Source organism: Neovison vison, chromosome X (assembly GCF_020171115.1).
Source record: "Neovison vison isolate M4711 chromosome X, ASM_NN_V1, whole genome shotgun sequence".
NCBI classification, from domain to species: domain Eukaryota; kingdom Metazoa; phylum Chordata; class Mammalia; order Carnivora; family Mustelidae; genus Neogale; species Neogale vison.
Window position 1 is genome coordinate 46,613,535 of NC_058105.1, and position 27,143 is coordinate 46,640,677.

The following is a 27,143-nucleotide window of genomic DNA, read 5'->3' on the forward strand; positions in this document are numbered from 1 at the left end:
TCTTTATTATTCTGAATATTTTTAACCATTAATATGTTACCTTTTTTCACCAGAAAAGAAAAAAACAAGAGTTCCCGAATCCGGATTATTATATGTAACACTCTCTAGGCCATTGTACCAGTTCTTAATATTTAGGGGAGCAAAGCCCCTTTCAGAAACTGATGAGGTCAGTGACCTGTATCCCCCCCCAAAAAAATGCACTTAACCACACATACATTCACAAACAAAACCTTGTGTACAATTTCAGGTACAGCACAGAAGTGGTCAGTTGAGAAACCCCACTCTAGATTAATGGGTATGGTCAGTGGGGAGACTCCCTGCGGTCCCGGCACACATTTGGCTGAGGGGGCAGAAAAGTGGGCGTGGGCTGCAGACAGTGACCCTGCAGCAAGACCAGGTTCTCCCTGGGTGCCCTGTGGCAAGGAGGCCAGAGGTAAGAGGCCCAGCTGGCTGCACCCCTCCAGCCAGGTGGTAGCAGCAGTGTTAAGGAGCCCTGTTAACTAAGGCACCAGGAGAGAGGGCAGAGTAGGCCGATCTGGGTGCGTCTGCCAGCCAGCAATCACTTCTTCTTCATGGGAACCCACAGCTGCAGGGCTCTGTGGAAACAGCAGTCCCTCCTAGGCATCCCTGAGTTACACCTGTGGGAATTTGGGGGAGGGAGGGAGGGAGAAAGGGAAGAAGCCAAAGACAGTTACTCAAGTTGGTCGCCTGAGTAAAGGTGGTATTTACTACCTTGGTCACCAGTCCCTGTGTACTTTTAGAACCATTCAAGTGGCTGAATGCAGGGAATGAAGGCTCAGGAATATGAGATGAGGTAGAGGGTCAGCACCTTCCCCACCCTTGACAAAATAGGGGGAATTTGGCCATTTCTGCATCCCTCACTTTGTCCTTTCCTCAGCCTAACAGCTCTTCCTTTTGCCCAGAGCTGAATCATGAAAGTGGAACCTAATCCTGGGACAGGTGTTCAAAACTGTCATGGTTACAGCCATCAAATTACAGGAGGTTCACACAGCAGTCAGCAATGGTTTGGGAACATTAAATAAATGTTTCTCTAACAGAACAAGACAGGATCATTTATTTATCCAACTGAAAAGCTGTCCCAGAAGGACAAAAAGTAGGATATTATTTGTCCAAAATAAATAAGACTGGACAACCTAACATCTCGCCATGGATCAATTTACAGATCACATTAAAACATGCTTATCTAGTTGGGGAAAATTCCATTTTTAGATGTTCAAATCCCTTAACATGTTTTGAAAACTATTTCCTATGTGGTCAATAGAATTCATTTTCTGTGTGGTAAAAATTAACCAAAATTAATGGTGCCTTCAAATATTAGTGGGAAATCTCTATAAATCATGCAACTCTTTTTTGTTGCTGCTTCCCACACTGTGGTATTTTCTTACTGTATTAATAAAGGGTGGTGATCGCTTTAAAAACAAATCGGAGGAATGTTACAAAAATACAGACCCCATTCCCATTCCTTGTCTCCTTTCTGACACTCTGCCTCTTACTTATACTGGAAACAGCGCCTGACTGCAAAGGAAACGGTGGCACCAGTGGATGGGGGATTGAAGGTGGAGCGAGGAGAGAGTGTCCAGTTGCCTACGAAGGAATGAAACAATTCCCCAACACACAACACACACAAGTAAATTTTACCAGTAGCCCTCCGAGAAGATGCATCCATCCCCGGTATCTAGAAAAAGGCAAATTCTAACACAGGGAGAAGGGGCTACTTTTGGCCTCTGGGACTACGAAGACAAAAAAAAAGAGAGAGAGAGAGAGAGAGAGAGAGAGAGTGACAGGACCTGATGTGGTGGGGTGAGGTAGGAGGGGGGCTAAAGGAGGGGGCTCATGCTCTCGGTAGGAGTGGAAATTGGGGACCCACGCTTACTGGCGATGCAGCCCTCACGTGACCAGGAGCTGACGTGGGCAAAGGTACTTAAAGCCCTGACTGCCGTCCTCCGTCCTCCTCTGGGTACCAACTCTCTTGCGCCGCGCACTGCCGTGCGTTTAACCCAGGCGAGGAGGAGGAGGAGAAAATTCCCCCAGATCCGGGCAGGTGGGTGTGAGGGTGGGCATAGCCTGGCACTCCTGAAAGGGGTAGCTCAGAGAGGCGGGCGTCTGAGGCCGCGGGTGCCTCTGCCTCGCTCGCTCCTGGCCGGCTTTCCCGATCCCCGCGCTCAGTCGCAGCTCATTTTGGTGGGCGGCGGGGAGAGGGGGAGGGGGGAACCTAAAGACTGATATACTTGCGGAGAATCCGCTTACTTCCTCTCCCAGTCAATGTTTTCTGGTTTTGTGTTTGACACTTCGGTCCCGCACCCCCACATCCCGTCCTGTTTTGAGAGGAGGAGGGAGAGAAATAAACGTGGCACCGCATATAAGGCCAGCGGGGTGGTTGGGCAAGGGTGACCGGAGGGGACGCAATTGGAAACAAGCCGGCCTGGCCCGTTCACTCTCACCCTCACTTTGCAGATACCTCCCCCGACTACGCCTTCCACTTTCCCCTCCCCCGCCCCCCTGCCGGCCCCCGGTCCTTTGGGGGTGCTGGAAAATGGGTGTGCCAGCCTCTGTAGGGGAGATGGCGGGTTTGGCGCTGTCTGGACTTCACGGGAAGGGGGGGACCCTGAGAGAATCTGGTATTAAACCGCTGTGCTAACTCCCAGACTGCTTTCCAGACACCTCCAACCCACACAGCCCTTCACCCCCGTTTATTGAGTTCTGGAAAGGGAGTTCTGGTACGCTGGAGGGAGGCATAGCGATTATTAGGGGATTTGGGTGGGGGGTGGGAGGCGGAGCCCAGAACGGAGAAACAGTGGAAAATCACGACCCTCAAACCGAAAGGTCAGACATCGGGGCCTCTGATCTGCAGGCTTATGCTACGTCGGGGGGCTGGGGACTGAAGGACGGCTGATCATGGGAGGAAGACACTAGATTGGCAGTAATCCTTCAACCCGCGTCCCATCCAGTTTTTGCTGCACCCTCGCCCCGCCCCCTCCCGCTTGGGTGCAGGAGAAGGGGTGTGGCTGTGTGTCCCAGAGAAATGGCGGACGGGTGGGGCGGGGCAAAAGGAAGGAGTGGTTGAGTGCCTGGGGAGTCTGCGCAGGAGGGGGGAGATGGTGTGGGATGGGAGGGGTAAGAAGAGTTGAGGGAATTGAGAGGTTGTCATTCTACGCTACGCGAAAGCTAGAAGGCAATTATGGGGACTTGTGGCCTGGGTCTCCAAACACCGGGCTCAGTCTCCAACCTCCGGTGTCTGTATTTCTGCCCTTCAGTCTGTCCTTAGGATGAAGCGTTCACTGAACTGAACGAAGAGGAAACAGCCCTGAATCCCTGGAGGTCAGTGTGGAGAGTGGGAATTGTCTGGGAACCCCTGGTGTGGGTATGGCAGAAACCGGAGCAGAGCCTGGGGCCAGAGGCTTCTCTTCCCCCATCTCCTCCCTCTGTAGGGAGACACGCTTGCCTTGGGCCTGTCTTTTTTTGGTGCAGAGAAAGGGGTGTGGCATCTGCCTTCTTAATTAATGGTTTGATGAGGAAGGGTTAAAGAGGGGAAGAGGATCCCTGAGACGGAAAACTTCACCCACAAGGATTCAAATCGGCACGGGAAACGGAATCCATCTACCAACGACCCCAAAACGCCCTTTCTGGGCTCTCTCTCTGCAGGTCTGCCTGAATTTGAGGCCCTGCACAAGTACAAGCTTGGTGGAAAAAAGTAAACTGCCCGTGTTCCCAGCAGGTTGGTATGTGCATGAGCACCATCTGGGAATCCTTGGGCATGACTGAGGGGGGAGTCAGAGCAGCATCTGGGGTCTTTACTGTTTTTCTGCTCTCCACCAGCTTTCCTAGTGTCCATACTGCCTCTCATCCCCCATTTCGGGGCTGGGAAATTATGTGTTGGCATTGGGTAGGGCCAGCTAGGGATGAAGGTGTAAGAAACCTTAGACAACCTGGGTCCTGTGTCTGGGTACTAGCCCACGCACCAAGCATTGTGTTTCCAAGCGCTCCTCTGTGTTGGCTTGGTTAAGCACAAAGTGAGCCAGAACCTTAAGTTTCATTTCTGTCCTTTGTCCCAGGTCCTGCTCTGCTTGCAGCCTGTGGAAAACCTGTGAGCCTGAGCAGAAGTGCCTCGCCCAGACGTGCACACATCCCATTTAGGAAAGCCAGTTCCACACCCTGGATCAGAGAATTACTCCAGCTGCACCATGAGCAGAGTTCGAGATGCTGGCTGTGTCGCCGCCGGGATAGTGATTGGGGCTAGTGCCTGGTACTGTGTCTACAAATATGCCAGGGGAAGAAACCAGACAAAGAAGAGAATGGCCAAGCCCAGGACAAGGGCTGTGGCTGGGAATGGAGCCAGGGCTAGAGCCGGACCAAGGGCTGGATTCACAATTGACCTTGGGCCTGGATTCGGTCCTCCAACCCCAGTCCGCACTCGGACAGAGGACAGGGCCCAGGATGAAGCCTCTGCTCTGGAAGCAGCTGGAGATGAGGCAGTGGCCCCAGCTGCAGCCAGCGCTGAGGCTCAGAGTGGGGCAGGAAATCAGGTCCAGGAAGCAGAAGGGGCAGGGGTTGGATCTAAGGCTGAACCAGTAGCAAGGGCCACAGCGCCTTCCTCAATGGCACCACCCCCCGGGGAGGCAGAGGCTTCCATGGCTGCAGAAGCCCCCACAGTGGCAAGGGCTCCCAAGTCGCCAGAATCCCCTGGCACAGCAGAGGCTGCCGGGGTGCCCATGGTACCTCCCAGGGCGCCAGCGCCTACCGAGGCGGCAGCATCTACAGAGGCTGCGGAGGCTCCTGTACCCACAATGCCTCCTGCCGCACCAGTGCCTTCTGGGGCAACAGTGCCTACTGGGGCTGCGGAGGCTCCTGGGACTTCAGGATACCCCAGAACAGCAGCACCCTCCAAGAAAGCAACGCCTGGGGCTCATACCGGCGCTATACCGAAGGCTGGGTCAGTGGCTGGAGCTGTACCCAAAGGTGGAGCCAAGGCAACCAGGTCTCGGACTGGGGGCAAGGGCAAGGGCAAGAAAAACAAGGTGGAAGTAGATGAACTGGGGCTGGGCTTCCGCCCTGGGGATGGGGCTGCGGCAGCTGCTGCAGCCTCCGCTAACGGGGGACAGGCTTTCCTGGCAGAGGTCCCTGATTCTGAGGAAGGGGAATCCGGGTGGACTGACACAGAGTCCGAGTCAGACTCTGAGCCTGAAACCCAACAGAGAGGGAGAGGGGGGAGGAGACCTGTTCCCATGCAGAAGCGCCCCTTTCCTTATGAAATAGATGAGATTCTCGGTGTCCGAGACCTCAGGAAAGTCCTTGCTTTGCTTCAGAAATCTGATGATCCTTTCATCCAACAGGTAGCTTTGCTTACTCTGAGCAACAATGCCAATTATTCATGCAACCAAGACACAATTCGCAAATTGGGAGGCCTCCCAATTATTGCAAACATGATCAACAAAACCGATCCCCACATTAAGGAAAAAGCCTTAATGGCCATGAATAACCTGAGTGAGAACTATGAAAATCAGGGCCGACTTCAGGTATACATGAATAAAGTAATGGATGATATCATGGCCTCTAACTTGAACTCAGCAGTACAGGTAGTCGGACTAAAATTTTTAACAAACATGACAATTACCAATGACTACCAGCACCTGCTTGTCAACTCCATTGCAAACTTTTTCCGTTTGTTATCTCAGGGAGGTGGAAAAATCAAGGTTGAGATTTTGAAAATACTTTCAAATTTTGCTGAAAATCCAGATATGTTAAAAAAACTGCTTAGCACCCAAGTGCCATCATCCTTTAGTTCCCTTTATAATTCTTATGTGGAATCAGAAATTCTTATTAATGCCCTTACTCTGTTTGAGATCATCTATGACAATCTCAGAGCAGAAGTATTCAACTACAGAGAATTCAATAAAGGTTCCCTTTTTTACTTATGCACTACATCTGGAGTGTGCGTTAAGAAAATTCGAGCCTTAGCCGATCACCATGACCTCTTGGTGAAAGTGAAAGTTATAAAACTAGTGGACAAATTCTGATTGGCTATGTGCTCTCAAAAGACTTGAAGAAATTTCTTGATTTTCCAGTCTGGAAGCAATGAAAATTGAAAGTTATTGCTTTTCCACTTGTCCATGTACTAAAGGGATCCTTTCAGCTGCCAGTTTTGAATAATGTATCATCCAGAATGATGTTATCTGTGACAGTCTCCAGCTTGAAGCTGAACCATTTTATGAATACCAAATAAATAGTCTTCTTGTACTGAAAACGCATTTGTGACTTTAATCGTGCTGCTTGAATGGAAATATTTTTACTGGTTCCTCTATGTGAATTGACAGTGAACCTGTCCATCATAAATAGCCTACACTTCTGTCATTTGTTTTGACTTGAATTTATCCACCAAAGACTTCATTTGTGTATCATCAATAAAGTTGTATGTTTTGACTGACCAAAAAAAATGTTCTCATGTTTTTAAATCTAGCTGGTGAGATAAGCCACATAAATGCAAAAGGATGACTAATAGCACCTGGGCAATGTTCATAGTCAGATATGTGCTGTCTGGTTAAATGACGAAGTTGCTAGAAAGCTTTAAGCTGGGCTCTGAAAGGACAGCATGAGAAAACACAGAAGAGCATTTCAGGTGAGGAAAATAGTTTGAAGATAGTCGTGAGGTGGGAAATCTCTTCCTATGATAAGAGGGTAACCAATTTGCCTGAAATGGAAGCTGTGGGAAAAGAAGTGATGAGAGAAAAGGGTGGAAATCAAGGGTGAGGAAATCTGGGGGGAGATCCCAAACCCCTACTGAGATTGAAATACCCTGTCATATCCTGGGAGTTACTAGACATTTTTGACAAAGGGAAAAATAATCTGGTGGCAGTGTGCAAAATTGATTGGAGCTGGGATGGGGTTAGGCATCAAGACTGGAAATGAGGGGCACCTGGCTGACTCGGTTAAGCATCTGCCTTCAGCTCAGGTCATGATCCCAGGATCCTGGGATTGAGCCCCTAATCGAATTGGGCTCCTTGCTCAGTGGGGAGCCTGCTTATCCCACACCCCACCCCACCCTCACCCTCCACTCATGCTCTCTCTCATAAATAAATAAAACCTTTTTTAAAAAGACTGGAATGAGAATGTTGTTAAAAGTTATGAGAGGAGAAGGGAGCTGAGGAAAATTGGAAGGGGAGGTGAACCATGAGAGACTATGGACTCTGAAAAACAATCTGAGGGTTTTGAAGGGGCGGGGGATGGGAGGTTGGGGGAACCAGGTGGTTGGTATTAGAGAGGGCATGGATTGCATGGAGCACTGGGTGTGGTGAAAAAACAATGAATACTGTTATGCTGAAAATAAATTTGAAAAAAAAGTTATGATAAACCAAAAATGAGATGGTAAAGGATGAAATAAGATGGTAGTCACCACCTTATAAGAATTGTCAAGGAATGGTGGGGAAAACATGCTTACCAAAAAAAAAAGAAAAAGACCAAGCTCTGCTGCCTGACTTGGCTGTAGGTTGACAAAGATGGAGAACTGTACGAGCTGGTGCAGGTCCTAACAAAGAAAGCCCTCTTTCTTGGGCAGTTCTGGTGACCATGAAATGCCAAAATGAGTTATCATTTCTAATGATGAGACAAAGCATTATGACAGAGAATAATTCAGTGCAAAGAGTAGTTTTTTCCCTAGGGTTAGAGATCTAGCTCTGTCTTCTCTTAGAAGAGGGGGAGTGGTGAAGCCTTTATGGGAAGCCCACCCTCACCCTTAAATTCATATGAGAGCAGATGCATCTTCTTTGTTCTTCTCCCTGACCCACCAAAGCAATGAAAGTAGAAAATGGGGAAGGTCCCAGAGATTCTTCAAACCCAGCCTGCTTTCCTGACACCCCTTACAGAACAATCATTCTTATGCAAGTGTATGGTGACATGAGGCAAGGATAGAGATAAGGACTCCTGGGAGGGGGTTACATAGAAAAGGGACAGATGGGTATTATATATTGGTACAATTTATCTGGAAGGCAATTTGGTAATCTGCATAAGAAGCTAGAAAGATGTTAGGAGAAAACAGGCAGCAATCTCTTTGACCTGGGCCACAGCAACTCCTTACTAGACATATCTCAGGAGGCAAGGGAAACGAAAGCAAAAATGAACTACTGGGACTTTGTCAAGATAAGGAAACAATCAACAAAACTGAAGGACAACCTATGGAATGGGAGAAGATATTTGCAAATGACATACCTGATAAAGGGTTAATAAAGCACTTGTCAAACTTAACACCCCCAAAATGAATAGCCCAGTTAAGAAATAGGCAGAAGACATCAATAGAATTTTTTTTCAAAAAAGACATCCAGATGGCCAAAACACATATGAAAAGATGCTCAACATCATTTATCATCAAGGAAATACAAATAAAAACCACAATAAGATACCACCTCACACCTGTCAGAATGGTTAAAATTAACAACACAGGAAACAACAGTTGTTGGAGAGGATGAAGAGAAAGGGGAACCCTCTTCCACTGTTGGTGGGAAAGCAACCTGGAGTAGCCATTCTGGAAAAACAGTATGGAAGTTGCTTAAAAAGTTAAAAATAAAGCTACACTATGACCCAGCAATTGCATTACTAGGTACTTACCGAAAGAATACAAAAATACTGATCTGAAGGGTTACATGAACCCTGATGTTTGTAGCAGCATTATCTACAATAGCTAACTATGGAAAGAGCCCAAATGTCCATCAACACTGATGAATGGATAAAGAAGAAAGTATATATATATATATATATATATATATATATATAATCAACACTGATCAAGATGTATGTGTATATATATATATATATATATACATCAACACTGATCAAGATCAGTGATCATATATGTGTGTATATATATACACATATATATGTTGACATATATATAATACACATATATAGTATATATACACACACACGTACAATATTACTTAACGATCAAAAAGCATGAAATCTTGTCATTTGCAATGATGTGGATGGAGCTAGACCATATTATGCTAAATTAAATAGGTCAGTCAGAGAAAGACAAATACCATATGATTTCACTCATATGTGGAATTTAAGAAACAAACCAGATGAACATAGGGGGAGAAAAAGAGGCAAACCATAAAACAGGTTCTTAATGATAAAGAACAAACCTGAGGGTTGATAGAGGGAGGTGACAGGGGATGGGCTAAATGGGAGAGCATGTTTTGTGTTTAGCACTGGGTGTTATGTATAAGTGATGAATCACTAAATCCTACACCTAAAACCAATTTACCATATATGCTAACTAACTAGAATCTAAATAAAAACTTGAAATCAAACCAAAAAAAAGGAAAAAGAAGCTATAAAGATGTACTTACTTTCAGACAAGCATTCCACCTGTAGGATTTTTTCCTAAGGAAATAATCAAATAATTTTACACAGAGAAATACACAAGGGATGTTCATTTCAGCACTGTTTCTAAGGGGGCGGGGAATTAGAAGTAACTTAAATGTCTAACACTGTGGAACTGACTAAACAATAGGCAGTATGTCCACACAGTAAAATGTTATGCAACTATTAAAATTTGCAATGTGCTTCTATTTTGTTGGTATGACAAAACTTTCACCATATATAAGAGTGTGGCATCAGTCTAAAAAAGGCTCCAGCAACTGAAGTCAGGTAAGTTCTTTCAGATGTTCATATCATCTCTGTGTATTCCTTACACAGAATCAGAATCATATCATACATCAGAGATTCTCAGCATATTCACAAACCATTGCAGATCCCTGGAAAGGTAAGGTCAAAATTATTTTCAAGAGAATTTAACATGGTATTTGCTATTTTTCACTAGGTTGACATTTACATTAATGCTGCAAAAGTCACGGTGGGTAAAACTGCTGGAGCCTTAGCTTAGCCAAACTGTATTAGAAGTGATTGACTTTTTTTACAGTCACACATGCAAAAAAAATTTAAATCTAGATTCATTTAAAAATGTCATGAAAAGAGTCATTATTTATAATAAAATTATTATTTTTATTAAATCTCAATTCTTGAGTGCATGCTTTTTTTTCAAAGATTTTTATTTATTTATTAGAGAGAGAGACAGCGAGAGAGGGAACACAAGCAGGGGGAATGGGAGAGGGAGAAGCAGGCTTCCAGCTGAGCAGGGAGCCCGATGTGGGGCTCCATTCTGGGATCCTGGGATCATGACCTGATGCTTAAGGACTGAGCCAACCAGGTGCCCCACTGCATGCTTTTTTAATATTCTGTGTGATAAAATGGGAAGTGTGCACAAAGCACTTCTGCTGCACAACTTAAAACAATGGTTGTCTCGAAAAATATATTTGCATGATCATTTGAGTTATGCCCTGAATGAGCTGCTTTTTTATATGGAGCACCATTTTTACTTGGAAAAATGGCCGAAAAACTCTGGTTTTTTCAGACTTAGATATTAGGCAGGCATTTTCTTTTTCTTTTTTTTTTTTAAGATTTTATTTATTTATTTGACAGAGAGAGATCACAAGTAGGCAGAGAGAGAAGAGGAAGCAGGCTCCCTGCCGAGCAGAGAGCCCGATGCGGGGCTCGATCTCAGGACTCCGAGATCATGACCTGAGCCGAAGGCAGCGGCTCAACTCACTGAGCCACCCAGGTGCCCCAGGCAGGCATTTTCTTAAATGTGAATGTGTGAGGGGCATCTGAGGGGCTCAGTCGGTTAAGTTTCTGACTCTTGATTTTGGCTCAGGTCATAATCTCAGGGTAGTGGGATCAAGGTCTGCATGTGGATCTGCACTCAATAAGGAGTCTGCTTGAGATTCTCTCTCTCCCTCTCCTTCTGCTCCTGTCCCTTCTCTCTCTCTCTCCCTGCTCTCTCTCTGTCTCTCTCCCTGCTCTTTCTCAGTCTCTCTCCCTTAAGCGCTCTCTCTCTCTGTCTCAAATAAACAAATATTTTTAAAAATGTGTGGACCTTCAAGGAAAACAACTGACTGTATTTGTCACCAACAATAAAACTTTCAAACAAAATCAGAATTTTCAAGGAGTTTCTGAAGAAATCAGTAGTGATACTGATAATGGGGGAAAGGCTTTTTTTTCTCCCTCTAGAAGAGAAATGATGGAGGACTCCAGGTTTCAACTGGTTGATCTTCCTCGGTTTTACTATGACCAGTGTAATCCATATGACATCAAGCCCATGGCCATTTAATAAAGAATATCATTGCTGTAGTAACAAGGTGACCCTGTGTAAGGATAGACCCAAGATTGTTTGAACCTTTAGTAAGGAGAATCTGAAAAGATAGACGTTGGGGAGTGTATGTGCTATGGTGAGAAAATAAATATTTTTAAAAAATTTTAAAAAGGGGCGCCTGGATGGCTCAATGGGTTAAAGCCTCTGCTTTTGGCTCAGGTCATGATCCCTGGGTCCTGGGATGGAGCCCCACATCGGGCTCTCTGCTCAGCAGGGAGCCTGCTCCCTGCCCCCCCCAACCCCTGCCTCTCTGCCTACTTGTGATCTCTCTCTTTCTCTATCAGATAAATAAATGAAATCTTTTAAAAAATGAAAAAAAGATGTAAATCCTGGAACAGTAATGTATTCTTCTGGGTGAGTTAGAGGTGGTGTCTGAGCTCATATACTGAAGATGGGTACATTAGCATCTCTTGGCTTGGTTCCAGCTATTCGGGTAATCCACCCACCTTCATTTGCTCTGATTAACAGTGGAAACTTCCATCCACTTCAAATGAAACCTATTCCTGCACAGAGACATGTAAATCTGGCCTTATGAATAAGCTAAGAATCACACAATAGGAAAATATTTCATTTCCTGAAGTCTGAGGTTTTGCATCTTAAATCACATTCTATGTGAAAGATCAACAGTATAGTTCAGGTGTGGCTGAGTCTTTTTGGGTTTTTTTAGGTTTTTTTAATGTTTTATTTATTTATTTGACAGACAGAGATCACAAGTAGGCAGAAAGGCAGGCAGAGAGAGAGAGAGGAGGAAGCAGGCTCCCTGCCAAGCAGAGAGCCCGATGCGGGGCTCGATCCCAAGACCCTGAGACCCTGAGACCATGACCTGAGCCGAAGGCAGAGGCTTTAACCCACTGAGCCACCCAGGTGCTCCTGGCTGAGTCTTAAGAGTAGTTATTTGAGGGGCGCCTGGGTGGCTCAGTGGGATAAGCCTCTACCTTCGGCTCAGGTCATGATCTCAGGGTCCTTGGATAGAGTCCTGCATGGGGACCCTGCTTCCCCCTCTCTTTCTGCCTGCCTCTGCCTACTCTCTGTGTCAAATAAATAAATAAAATCTTTTTAAAAATTTAAAAGAGAGTATTTATTTTATAAGATTTAACTTAATATAACAAATAGTCACAAAACAATAATAGGTACCAGGAATTAAGCACCAGCTATATGCTGTTCTGTTATTCCTAAATTTGACTAGTGAAATATTCCTTAGACATTCTGTACTACGGTTTTTAACCTTTTACATTATGTGTCCTGGGCATGGGTGAAGTGGGACAATCCTCACAACCACATTAGCAATGAATAGTCCTGACTTCCTTGCTAAGTAAATTGGTCTGCATAAACAATTGGATCATGAAGTGATCACGTTCTTTTTCTTTAATAATATGACTTGATAAATGCAAGGACTGAGAATACATTGCTGTTATTTTAGTGGTAGAGCACAAAGTTGAAATGATACAAACTACTGTTTTTCGAATCCCTAGAGCTGCACTTATTATTCAGTTTTTCCACTACTTGTAAGATATACCACAGTATCTTTCCTTTTATTACTTTTGTATGCTTAAGCAAGTGGCAACAGACAAAAAGTAAGCCAGAAATAGGGTCGTTAACAACAGAGTCTCAAGAAAACATGGGATATGTGGGTTGAGATGGGAATAGTACAAATGAGACTTCCCTCCACAATCTGGGATTGAAAACTAATAGGCTACAATTAACTGAGCGCTGTTCCTCTTATAATGGGTTCTACGTGACAAGGTAGTTGTTCCTATAGAATGACCTCATAGAGAAAAGGAATTAGGTGGGATCAGGTATCTGTTTCTAAGGATGCTGAGCAACTTCTAGTGAAACAATGAGTAGACTAAATTATGGAATACCTGATTCAATGTAAAAGACAAAATAGAGCCATTACAAAATTCTACTACAAGAATCTCCTTCCACTTAAAGCCGAAGACCAAGACAACTTGAAGAATGAGTTTAGAAATTGGTCTATTATGAGACTGACGTGCTGTCTACTGCACTAAGAAGGCACTAAAATTGGTCTATTACTTCAGTGTAATATCAGTTGAATTCACCACTTTACCACATTTCTTCAGCAAAACTGGGAACACCGGTAAGCAAAATACATGATCTGGAAAATCCTGAGCCTTTCTAGGCCTTTAAAAAATAGCTCACAGTAAGCCCTGCTTGTAAGAAAATAAATAACAGTTTGTCTCATATTTCTCGTTGAGGCTCACACTTTGAACTATGAAAACACCTTAGGTCTGGTGGTGATACTACAATATCAGAACAAAAAGAATTATAGATTGATACTACAATATCAGAACAAAAAGAATTATAGATTTTAAGGGTGCCTAAGAACATAAGTTTATATCAGTCCATATTAATTACGATTGGGGTTGTAATCTATTATTTATATACTGATTAACTCTAGACTTAAGATAGATATGAATGATAAAATTTCAGAAGTGACCATTAAAATAATAGAGAGTGTATAATGTCTAAGACAGTAAACAAAACAATGCACTAACAAAAAATCCAAAAGAAGGTAAGAAATGAGAAAAGTGGAGCCTCAAAAAAGCAAGACAAATAGAAAGCAAAATAGTTTGCATGTATTAGTAATCATAATAAGTGAAAATGAGCTAAACTTAGTAGTTAAAAGATACCATTAGATTTTTTTAGAACCAGCCACATGCTAAAAAATAAGTATACAGAAACTTGAAAAGTAAAAGAATACAAAAATATACTATACAAGCACTAACCAAAAGGAAGTTGGCATAGCCAAATTAATATGAGACAAAATCGATTTTAGGACAAAAAACATTATTAAAGATAAACATAATTGAATGGTTAAACAAACTGTACATCTATATGATGAAATACTATTTGGCAATAAAAAGGAAAGAACTATTGATACAACAACCTGAATGAATCTCAAAGGGATTGGACTGGGGTGGGGAAAAAAACCAGTCTCAAAGAATCACATACCATGTGATTCCATTTATATAACATTCTTGAAATGAAAAAGTTACAGAGATGGAGAACACATTAGTGGTTTCCAGGCATTGGGGTCTGGTGGAGTGAAGAGTGGGTGTGACTAGAAAGAGGTAGCACAAAGGAGATCTTTCGGTAATGGAATAATTCTGCATTTTGATTGCAGTGTTGTGATAAAATAGTGTAAAACTGTACACACACATTGTACTGATTCAGTTTCCTAATTTTGTTTTCACACTATGGTTATGTAGGGTGTAACCATTGGGGGAAACTGTGTGAAAAGTATGGAAGACATTTCTGTCCTATCTTTGCAATAAATCTATTATTATTTCAAGATAAAGAATTTTTGAATGATGGTAAAATGTTCAATACACACACACACAAATAATTTTAAATGTATGGGCATTTAATAAAGTAACCTCAAAATATATAAAGAAAAATGTTATAGAACTATACAAAGAAGTGAACAAACCAGCAATCACATGAGAAAATTCAGCATACTTCTGTAAAGTATTCAAAAGACAAGGAGAAAAAAATTGTAAAGATATAGAATAGTGAACAATGCAATCAACAAGCTGATTTAAAGGACATACAGAATCCTACACCCAATAATAGGAGAACACATTTTCTTCTTAAACTACATAGAACCTTTATAATAATTAATCATGAACTTGGCCACAAAGCAAGTCTCAACAAATTTCTAAGTATCAGTATCATAAAGACAATCTTATATGACCAAATGCAATTAGGATAGAAATCAATAACACGATAACATTTAAAAAACCCATGTGTTTGGAAATTTTAAAGCATGCTTCTAAATAATTCATTAGTTAAAAAAGGAAACATAATGGAAATGTTTAAATACTGAGAACTGAATAATTAAAATATTGAAGATCAAATTTGTGGAATTCAGTAAAAACAGTATATCAAGGGAAATTTGTGGCCTTAAATTTTTATGTTATATGTTATATTTAGCAGAGGAAAATCTATGGAGACAGAAAGTAGAATTGTGGTTGATGAGGGCTGGAAGGGCAGTGGAGGAGAAATGGAAAGTGGCAGCTAATTGATACAGGGATTGGGGGGAGGTGACAAAAATGTTTTAAATTTATCATGGTGATAGTTGCACAACCTTGTAAATACATTTAAGAATGTTGAATTATACATAGTAAATGGTGAATTGTTTGGTACACAAATTATCTCTCAAAGCGTTGTTATTATATTAAAATCTTATGTTAGACTAAAAAAAGACTAAACATCAATAAGCTAAGCATCCAAATTAAGCAGAAAAAGACTAAGAGAAAGACTTTAAAACAGATGAAAAAGACAAGAGCAAAAGATAGATAAAATAGGAAGCAAAAATACATTAGGCAGTATTAACAGAGACAAAAGTTGTTCCTTTGTATGGTATAATAAGAAAGGCAAACCTTTGGTGAGATTAGTCAAGAAAAAAGTATAAATAAACAATAATAATGCATAAGCAGAGATTTTTAAAGATAGTACTGTGACTAACTTTATGATAATAAATTTGAAAACATGGATGAAATTGATGAATTCCTTGGAAAATAAAACTTAGCAAAACTTACTCAAAAAGAAAGACCCAAAGTGTCCTATAACCACTGAGGAAATAAGTAGTTTAAAAGTCCCTCTACTCCCCCTCAAAATAGCCCAGATGGAATAGATAATTGTAAGTTTATACAATCTTTTCCAGTGTGCAGAAAGAAGTACTACTATCCAATGCATTTTACAAGACTAGTACTAACCTTTATATCAAAACCAGAAAAAGTCACTATGAAAAAGGAAAATTATAGATGTCTCACTTATAAACATATATGTGGAAATTTGGAATAAAATACCAGCATGTAGAATCCAGCAAAGTAGTAAAATATGTCACAATCAATATTGGAAAGCAAAATTGGCTTAACATTAAAAAAAAATCCAGCAAACCTTAATTGACACATTCTAACACTTATATGGAGGTTTTAAACTTCAAAAATATTATGTCAATTTTGAGAAATAAGGATAAAGAGGAGATACTTATTCTACCAGATAGTAGGATATATTATAAAACCAAATATATTAGTCAGGGTAACAACAAGCTCTGCTACATTACAAATGAACCCCTAGAATCTCAGTGAAATAAAGCTCTGCTACATTACAAATGAACCCCTAGAATCTCAGTGAAATAAACACGGGTTTATTTCTTGCTTATATAAAATTCAATAGAGTTTGGGCAGCTCTGAAGTCTTCCATGTAGTTACTCACTGATCCACGGCCTTGTCCATCTTGTGGCTCTTTCATCTTAATACATGGCCTTTTTTTTTTACACATGTTTAAACTACCTTGGCCCAGAAGTCATTCACATTACTTTTGCTTATTGTAGTACCCTGTCCAGGTCTAGTCAAGGGACCCCAATCCAAATGCAAGGCAGACTGGGAAAGTAAGGAAATACAAAGATCATTTAGTGAGTATTAGCTACCCCTGCCAGATCTTGGTAATAAAAACAATATGGAAGAGATAGTTAAATGGTAAGACCTAGAGACAGATATAATACAGAAACCTAATATACTATAAAACTGGCACCACAAATCAATGGAGAAAGGATGCACAGTTTAGTATAAGGTATCAGGAAGACTGGATCACTATTTGGAGAAAAATAAAACTGGACCCCTGCCTAGCACCAAATATAAATCTGGATACCAGAGGACGAAAGACCAAAATATGAAAGTTAAAAGTATGAAGCTAATAGAACATAATGGAGAAGAACATCTTTGTGGACTACAATTGGATGATAATGGCTTAAACAAAACCTCAGAACTACATACCATAAGACAAAAAAGATTAATAGATTTGATTGCATAAAAAATGAGAGTTTCTATTCAATAAAGGACACCAGGAAAAAATTAATTGATAACAGATCGAAAAAACACATTTGCAATATGTTAAACTAACAAAGAATTAATATTTAGCATACATAAAGTACTCCTACAAATTGAAAAGGACAGGATCACACCACCCTAAATTTGCAAAATATATAAAAAGTATACTGAAAGAAGAGGAAAACCAAAATGTTTAGAAATGCATGATGTTCAAATTTATTGTTTGTCATATAATTGCTAATTAAAATACAATTACAAATATATTTACACCTATTTGGCCGGCAATTAGAAAACTGTGACAAGCCAATGGTTAGTAAGGGTCCAGAGATACAGGAACTTCAACACAAACAGCCTATTAGATTTTAGATTGGAATGCTATTCCAAAAACAATCTGACAGTACTTAATCAAATTAATTATATATATATTCCCTGTGGTCCAACAATTCCATTTATTTTATATATATTCCAGAACACATTTCACATAGGCACATAAGGGGACATGTGTAATGACCTTCACAACAGTGTTTGAGGAAGTATTATACAGTTGGAAGCAGTCTAGATTTTGTTTCTAGGAAAATGAGGAAGTAAATTAAAGTAGATGAATGCTGTAGTACATCACACAACAGTTAGAAACTATAGCCTAGATGTACACAGAGTAACATGTAACTTTTTTTTTTAAATACTGCTGAGCAGGGGGAAAAAAATGAGAACCACAGCACCATACCATTATCTAAATTAAAAAATCAGAGCCAGCCTCCTGAACAGATGGGAGACAAGCCCTGAGCTAGGGTGGCATGTATCCTGAGGGGGCCTGGGCCATGCAGGGGAGAGTGACCTACTGTGTTCCTGGCGGCCATCCCTCCCTGGCTGCGATGGGGGCCAGACCCACGCCCCACCTCTCCTCTCTGTTGTTTTGCATGAACGTGAGGAGCTGCAGTTATTGTTTACTCATTTGGCCCAAAATGTAGCGTAGGATTTGGGGATGTGGATTTTTTAAACAATTTGTTTTCTTTTGGTTTAAGGGGGGTTGTAGACACCAATCAGGGCCAAGTGCCAGGGAGGAAGGGAAGGGTCTGGTGGTGTCCCCTGTTCCGCATGCACCTATGCGGCTGGGGCTGGGCTGGGCAGCTGGCAGGCTGTTGTGGGTGGAATTGGGGGGGTGGTCTGTACTCAGCTGATTGATAACTGCCAGGCACTGTACTGCACACGTCCCCAGAGCCTTCTGGGACCATATGCTTTTCAGGGCATTTCTCCCTCCAGCCAGGGCCCATCTGGCACCTGACTGGGCAAGTCTCCTCCAAGAAAGTCCCAGAGGACAGCGACCAGGAAGGTCGTGGGGCCCACTCCTAGCCTGAGCCCAGCCCTCCAAGGTCTGGTGGAAGCACAACATAGGGTCTGGCTGGGCTCCCACCTTCTCCCTGCTTGGTCCCTGTCAACCCCCCAGCTGCGGTTGCTGCCCAGAATGAACTACGTGTGGGGTAGTCACATCCTAGCAGGCAGCCCTTGGCGCCTGCAGCCTCAAGGATGCTCCAACCACCTTCGTTCTCCCTGCAGCGGCCCTGGCTCCCTGCCTCCCCTCAGTCTGCTGAGGGGCCCCATCAGCCTACCGCCCCCCACCCCCGTGGAGAACCCAAAGTCTTACTGTATATAACTCCAGGCGACTTTTCCATATTTATAGCAGTGTTGAAACCCCACGTGTTTTGCACAGGAAAGCACCCTCTCCCACCCCCGACCTTTCCCCACCCCCAACAAAGGTTTTCAGAATCCTTAAAGTTCCTGGGGCAGGCGGAAACAGGCTCACAGATTGTGCCTTGGCTGCAGTGAGGATTCCGAGGACAAGCAGCTATGGGGGTGGGGAGGGGAGGGAAACACAACATTTTTAAAAAAATCATCCAAAAAAATTTATGAAACAATTATTTAGGATGTTTGTGATTTGGCGACCTTGCTATAAATACCATCATGTTACCCATGATTTCCTGCAGTGGGGGCTTGTCATTTATTTACCAATGTCTGTCCTCCATCGGACAGTGGGCACCATCCCTCAGCTCCTAGCTCTGGCTGGGCCCAGCATCTGTGTTCTGTGATGCAATTTGGAGGTGGGGGGTGGGGGTCTGTTCCTTGCACATTTTACAGTTACCTCATTTTCCCCATATATGTATTTGAGAAAATGCTAATATAGAAAGAAAAAAAATGGTTCTTAAAACTTGAATATGTAGGTTTTTTTTTTCCATTCCTTTGGATTCACATGGTCTTGAAGCATTTAACATAACTAGTATGTTGTATTATATATGTGTATACTGATTGAAATTTATAACAGATTAATACTTTTTTAAAAATGAAAATTGCTAGTTGTGCTTGAGCAAGTAGCACAATGATTTTTTAATCATTGCCGATTTTAGAGGGATATTTACTAATAAATGTATGATGTATATCAAGTATTGCCCCCCTAAAATAAAAATACACAAAAATTCATGCATACAAAATAATGTAAGTTTAAAAAGAACTCGGACAAAAATATACACATCAAATATATTAGAACAGTAGCCTCTGGGGAGAATGTAAGTGAGGAATAGAGATGAGAAGAAACAAAGTAATAAATGAATGAATAAAGAAAAGAGGGAAAGGTTTTGTTTAGACCAATGCAGCTGGTATGATATGAAGAAAGGAATATAGTTATAATCCTCATCATCTGAAGTCCAAAAAAAAAAAAGGAAGGAAAGAAGTCTATTAATGTTGTAGTAGCATAAAAAGCTAAAACTGTTGTAACAAAAGACTCAAAAATAGTATGACTCTTTAAAAAATTATTTCCCACTCACAAAAGAACCTCAGGTTAATGTTCCAGGTCAGCAGAGGCGTTCTGCTGCACGTGGCCATTCAGGGTCCCATGCTTATTCCGTGTTATTATACCCCACTTTCCCCTAGGTACTCAGAGTTCTGCCCATTCAAATGGTAGCACAGATCAGGCATGGAGTTTTATGAGGGAAAATCTGGAAATGATATACATCACTCCTGCAATTCATTATAATTCAATATAAATTCAGTCTTACTGGCACACTCATTTATAAGGGACACTGATCATTGCCATCTACTTGGGTGCCCAGGAGGAAACAGACAGCATGGATATTGGAGAGCACTAACAGCCTCTGCCACAATGTGCAAGAGCTTTGTAAAAGGGATTATAAAATGTTATCAAAAGATATTAATCATTCAGGATGCTGGTCACAGTGCCTGCTTTTTCTGACTCTGGGTAACAGTTTTTAAATGTCTTCAGACTCACTGATACCTTTCTCAGGGCTGGCCTGATCCCCAGGCCTCAGGCCCCTCACTCCCCCTTCAATCCTATAGATAGTACTATCTTCCATTTCCCTAGCAACCATCACCATCCACCAAAACGGCAGTGTGGGTGGGCAGGGATTGGGGTTACAGAGTGTGCAGGAGGTCAGCAATAGAGTCAGGGAGTGAACATGAGATTTTTACTTACTTCCTCATATTTTTCAGTACTATTTCAGCCTTTAAAAATAAGCATCAGCATGCAATCATGTTCACCATCAAAAAAAGGCAATGAAATTATTTTCACTGAAAAATTAACAAGGAATCAATATGACAAAAAAACTAACATAAAAAAATTTTCCTAACCCTGGATAGGGAGGGAGACAAACCATAAGTGACTCTTAATCTCACGAAACAAACTGTGGGTTGCTGGGGGGAGGGGGGTTGGAAGAAGGGGGGTAGGGTTATGGACATTGGGGGAGGGTATGTGCTTTTGGGTAAATTGGAAGAGGAGATGAACCATGAGAGACTATGGACTCTGAAAAACAATCTGAGGGGTTTGAAGTGGCAGGGGGGTGGGAGGTTGGGGTACCAGGTGATGGGTATTATAGAGGGCACAGCTTGCATGGAGCACTGGGTGTGGTGAAAAAATAATGAATACTGTTTTTCTGAAAATAAATAAATTGAAAAAAAAATTTTCCAACCTAAGAGGGAGGCATCATTTCAAGTGCCTTAGTCCAATTAAGTTTTACAATTATTATCATTTTTCTTTAGAAGAAGGGTTAATAAACATGCTAAGATATTTAATACATTTTTAGACTGAATCCTTCTGAACGAAGAGATTCAACTCTGGACAAAGGGAAGAGCTATGAGGCTGAGAGAGATGAGCATGTGGAATGTGATAGATGCAGAGATGTCTGATCCTCCCTGTTCTGTCAAGAGTGAGGCAAGGTGCTCTCTCCTGACCCCTTCCCATATTCCAGAGCCTCACATTCTTTGTATTCGGGCACTTGACTCTGTTGCTCCCTCCAAGGATATATATGGACAGGTGACCAAGGTGGTAACCTGAGTAAATGTCTTTGGCCCAGGTTCCCTTAGAGATAATTCAGTCCCAGCATAGATGGGACCATTATTCCTACCAATGGAAACCAGAACAAGATCCCTTCTAGACCTCTGCAACTGAGGGTTTCCATGAAGCCCAGAGAAATGATTGCTGTGGGGAAAGCTCCCCAGACCCACTTGTTCTCAGTCTTTATTCATGATGCTTGAGTAGAAACTGCCCTGAATCATTTCTGCTGCCTCCCACCTGGCCTAAGGAGTGCAGCCTGGTGAGTGTCTCATCCGCAAACTCCAGAGAACCCAGGAGGCCACAAGATTGCTGCCTACCAGTCCACCACCTCCCTGGTGGCTCCTCAGCCAGGCTTAGGCCAGTATCCAAGGAATTCTCACCCACTGACCATACTGATTAACCTAGACCAAGTGTTCTCTAGTCGTGTAAAAAATACCTGGAAAATATATGCAAGATTATGTGCTGGGAGTGAAGGGAGGGTGTATGTGGATTTTTCAGGAGAGAGAGGATATAATAACATATTCTTGTTGGTAAGTATGACCCTCAAAGATATTAAGACTCAGACTAAATAGAAGATCTGTTTCTATTTTTTCTAAATAGGATGATTTTTATTTACTTTTAATAATGAAATAGTACAGTCATTGTAAAAATATTCAAGCAATGCAGAAATGTATCCATTGATTTATTTAGTAAGTCTTTATTGAGTGCCTCAGCAAGTTACGAAAAATACAATGGTGAGAAAAACAGACTAGGCCTTTGCACTCATGAAACTCACAGACCAGTGGAGGATATACATTAACCAAGAAATCACACAAGTGTATGTATAATTAAAATTTCATTTAAGTACAGAGAAGGACTAGAACACAGACATACAAGAGTATATACCAGAAGACCAAGACACACTCTGAAGCAGTTGATAGGGGACAGGAAGAATTCCCTAAGGAAGTGAAATTTGAGCTGAAATAAGGAAAAACATAGTTAACTAGGCAAAAAAGACATTATAAATATCTTGTAATTCACTGCTACAGAATGCCATAGCTAAGGCATTTTACTCTCCAGCTATTTTACTGTCCTCACACAAATCTGTATGTATATATGCATGTGTATATTTTTATGTAATTGGAATAAACCTCAGTCCACAAATTCTAGTGTTTAAGACATCTAACTTTTATTTTCTATAGCAATACTCATCATTTCCACTTTGTAGTCTCACTGCATGGGGGTGACCAAAATGGTATGAGTTCAGATCTACTACTTTTCTCTATGGTTGCATCTAAGTTCAAGGATGCTTATAAAGTGCCTTAGAGTGTTGGAAGGAAGGAGTCCATATGGTTCTGATGTCATCTACAAAATTCACCATTCTCATTCCTTCCCTGTGGCCCCTTCAGACATGGTGGCTCTCTATTTGCTTCTGTGTCATCCTTGATCAATCAAGACTTTCTCTGCTGCTTCCTGCCATGGTTATGAGGAGACATAGAAAGCTTGGTAAGACCCTATACTATCCTGGCTAGAAGTAATATAAAGAAGACACCTCCAAATGTCTCTTAAGAGACATGACTATAAGTCACCTACACAATCCAATCCAACAAACCTATCTGAGGAGTTTCCTGTCAGTGGCAGATTGAACTGACTTGGAAAGCTTTCCTCTTCCCACATGAAACTCCCACAGAAATGATAGAATATGCACCCCCTCTAAAATTAGTAATATAGTCAAGTTCATCATGAAATGGAAATCCCCAAGCATCAAAGGAACTAACAACAGTGAGCAGGAAATAAAGACAAACAGATGGATATTAGTTTAAGGGCTGGGGGCCAGGGTTTTAATCCCACCTAATGACAGAAGGCAATGCTTCTGGGCAGTGGAAGATGGGAAGCTGGTAGTGAGCTCCTGTCTAAACCCAGACCCCAAACAAACACAACCAGGACAAGAAATGATGACTAGAAAATCTTTCCTCACAGCAAAAATACTGTTTTGCTTATCTTTCATTTGAAGATGTAGGCAAAGATCCCCCTGGAAGCAATCAGAACCCACGCCAACACCCATAGGTGCAGGGTTGAATTCACACTTCCTACATTTTTGATAACCCAAAGGACACAAATTAACATAAAAATAATCTGGAACTGGGTGAAATGTATATGGCCCTAGCAGAAGTAAATAGAATATATTATTTGTTTATGTTTATATTATCTCTCAATGAAATAGAACTATTGAAGGAGTCAGGTATAATCCTTAGCAAAATAAATAAATAGCAATTAAAGGACTATGATTAAAGCTAGAAAAATGATTTTGGGGATTGGAAAGCACAATTTTCAAATTTAAATACTCATTAAATGAAGAAGGAAATACTTTAAAAATTAGAGAATTTATAGGCATACCCTCTTATCTTAACAAAATTAGAAATAAATAACAAAAGATCACCATAAAATGTAACTGCCTGATAATATAGTATTGTTCTCTAAAATAACCACGAGGTCAAAGAGAAAATTAAAGTTGTAAGTTATCTGGAAAGCAGAGAAAATGAGAATACTTCATATCAAAGCCTATGGGGCATGACAAAAGCTGTTCTCAGAGGAAAATAAGGTCTTAATCACATTATTTTTCAAGAAGACCATAAATAAAGGACATAAGTACTCTTCTTAAAGAATTAAATAAAGATAAATAAATATAATAGAACATATCCAAAAATAGAAGAAATTAGGACAGTTAAAGACAAAAATAATGACCAAAATAAACAATCATAAAAGTCATTAATTAAAAGCTGGTTCTTTGAAAAGACCAATGACACACTCTTCATGAGTACAACTAAGTGAAAACAGAGGGAAAGTAAAAGTATACAAATTATGAATAATAGGAGGTTTAACTACATAGATATGATCAAAAGAATTATTTTACATTCAAATCTATGACATCAAATTAAAAACTCTAGACGTAATAGATGATTTCCTAATAGAAGTTACCAACATTAACTCAAGAAACAGAGGATTTGAGTAAACAAGCTACTAGAGATAGGATTAGAAATGTGATTATAGTCCTACCACTAAAAGAGGAACCAGGATCAAATGATTTCACAGTTCAGTTCTATCTAACCTTTAAAGGAGAGATAATATCCATGTTATTCAAGCTCTACCAGAAAAGAATAAAAAAACTGAAAGTTATCTAATGAATTTTATAGTTAGCAACCCTAAAAGCTAAACCTGTTAAAGATAGTACATAAAAGAGAATTATAAACAAATACTAACAATAAATGTAAAATCAAAATACTAACAAATTATATAACATATAAACAAATAGAACCCAGAAGCTGGGCAAAAAAAGCTGGATTGCAGCTTAATATTGTCCCAGTGTCAATGTCCCACTGATATTTATTTCATTTATTATTATTTTTTATTATTTCTCATTTTGTACTCATATATGTTTTATAGGTTTAAATCTCTATCTTTTCCAGTTTTTTTTATGAGAATATTACTTTATCTTGTTAGTGTCCTCCGAAATGCCTTAATTCATAGTGCTCAAGCACTCTAGATCTAACAGTTCATTCCATGTTTCAAAAAGATCAATGTCTTATCTTTGGTTCCAAGGAACATTTAACAATATATAATAACTCTCCTGTTTGGAAGATTGCATTAACTAGCAGATTCTCAAATTCTCAAACACATAGATTAGTTCATTCACTGTCATGTGTCCCAGGACAATGTTAAGGTTGCTTTGAGTGAAGTGTTGTCATAGTCACAAAGTCATCTGCTAGACTGTTTTTAAAAATTGTAGCATTCTCATAGCCCAAAGTGTATTGTATTTAACCTTCTGGTGTTTTAAAGGTCTTCATAATAGACTCAATAGCACAATGAATTACTAATATCGCAACCCACTACTATTAATTTCATCTTTGATAAAAATGTTTCTGTGATAGAAGACTTCACCAACAGTCCTCAGTGTACCATACCTCCAAGATAGTAAAAAGACCAATAATGTTTCTGTTTACAGAGAAGAATAACATTTTGTAAATAACCTATGACTAATAAGGTATGAAAAGTTACGCCAAAAAGTGGAGGAAAGTATGGCATATTCAAAGTCTGGGCCTGGGAAAAAGAAGTAAAATTACTTCTCTACTTCATACCACTCACAAAAGTATATATTAGGATTAAGTGCGCGCGTACACACACACACACACACATTTTTAAAAGCTTGAAGAAAATATAAAAAATTATTTTAAAACCCCAGGGTGGCAAAAGTCTGCCTCAGCATGAGGCCAAACCTAGATGCCCTAAAGGGAAAAGCAAAGTGATATGACTACCTAAAAATGTAGATCATTTACAGAAAAGGACAACGTGAACAAAGTTACATGAGGTAAGAGATGCATGGAAAAATACACATTATATATTTTACGTGAAATAAAAGTTGCAAAACAGAGCAATGGACTGTGAGTTCAATTTCTCATTTTTTATTCACATTTTTATTTACTTACACATATTTATTTACTCATTTTTATTCATATTTTATTCACAATAAAAATGTGAATACAGGGGCGCCTGGGTGGCTCTGGGGTTAAAGCCTCTGCCTTCAGCTCAGGTCATGATCCCAGGGCCCTGGGATCAAGCCCTGCTTCGGGCTCTCTGCTTGGTGGGGAGCCTGCTTCCCCTCCTCTCTCTCTGCCTGCCTCTCTGCCTACTTGTGATCTCTGTCTGTCAAATAAATAAATAAAAATCTTTAAAAAATGAAAAATAAATAAAAAATGTGAATACGTATATCATTTATTTTCGTATGTGCACAGAACACATTAGACTGGTAATAGTGGGTAATTGCAAAGATGGGTAAGAAGGGGGCAGTTTTACATTTTATTTTATATGTTTACCTGTTTTAGTTTTTAGTAAGCATGAGTCATTTCTGTGGTTTAAGATAACACAGTAAAGAAGATTAAAATTGAGTTCATTGTGAAAAATAACTCCTCAAAATGCTGGTAACTCTTAAATCTGTCTCAAAGTGGTAGTCAAATGCCCAGCTGGAGGCATAATGTTGTCTACCTGTCAACAACAAGTCAATGCAGAGCCTATGCTATGGCCTTCTTCCCCAGACACTTGTTTTCCCCTCTCTATATTGAACTAATATATCTGGGACATCTATCAGCAATATAAAAACAGTTGAAAAACATTTCCAGGGTGTTACTGATATCGTAATACTTCCCTGTTTATATCCATATCCACCTAAACAAACATAATCACATATGTGTGATATGCATTTATAGACCTGCACAAGTCATGATATTCACAACATAAAGATTTAACCTTTATATTGGAAGAAAATCAACCAGAATTTACTGAATTTTCATTGGTGACATAGTGCGATTTAACACTTCCAATTTTCAGCTATAGATTACAAGGGCCAGCTTAACAAAAGGTAAAGACTGATGATGTTAAATAGTAATTGATTATAAGGAATCATTGTCCAAGTCAGTTCAAATGGATTTCCGATTTATAAAATATTTTAAATACTGCTACTTTTATTTGTTCTTGCCTAAATTCCATTTTTCTAATATCAAAAAGAAAATCAATTTAACTCATTTTAAATGATAAAAGAAAGTAAAAACTAAAAGTTTTCCGTTATGAATCCATGTCATTATGTCTGGATTGTCATTAGAGCTTATCAAAAGAAAGTCACAAAAATTGGTGTGAACTCAGTTAAATCACATTTCAGTGAACAGAAGACTGAAATGGAAATAGAAAAAAGTACTTG

The 27,143-nt window shown here is 40.6% G+C and overlaps 1 protein-coding gene across 2 annotated transcripts; it reads left to right on the forward strand.

Annotated features, from left to right (window-relative positions):
* Nucleotides 1-1,979: 1,979 nt before the first annotated feature.
* On the forward strand, nucleotides 1,980-6,452 carry ARMCX2 (armadillo repeat containing X-linked 2). Of its 2 annotated transcripts, XM_044234513.1 has the most exons (4): nucleotides 1,980-2,062; nucleotides 3,276-3,339; nucleotides 3,664-3,736; nucleotides 4,074-6,452. In XM_044234513.1, the coding sequence occupies exon 4, from the start codon at nucleotides 4,203-4,205 to the stop codon at nucleotides 6,033-6,035; it is 1,833 nt and encodes a 610-aa protein (XP_044090448.1). In that variant the 5' UTR covers nucleotides 1,980-2,062; nucleotides 3,276-3,339; nucleotides 3,664-3,736; nucleotides 4,074-4,202; the 3' UTR covers nucleotides 6,036-6,452. The 2 variants fall into 2 exon arrangements, with proteins under 2 accessions (XP_044090448.1, XP_044090449.1); XM_044234514.1 differs by lacking the exon at nucleotides 3,664-3,736.
* The last annotated feature ends 20,691 nt before the right edge of the window (nucleotides 6,453-27,143 follow it).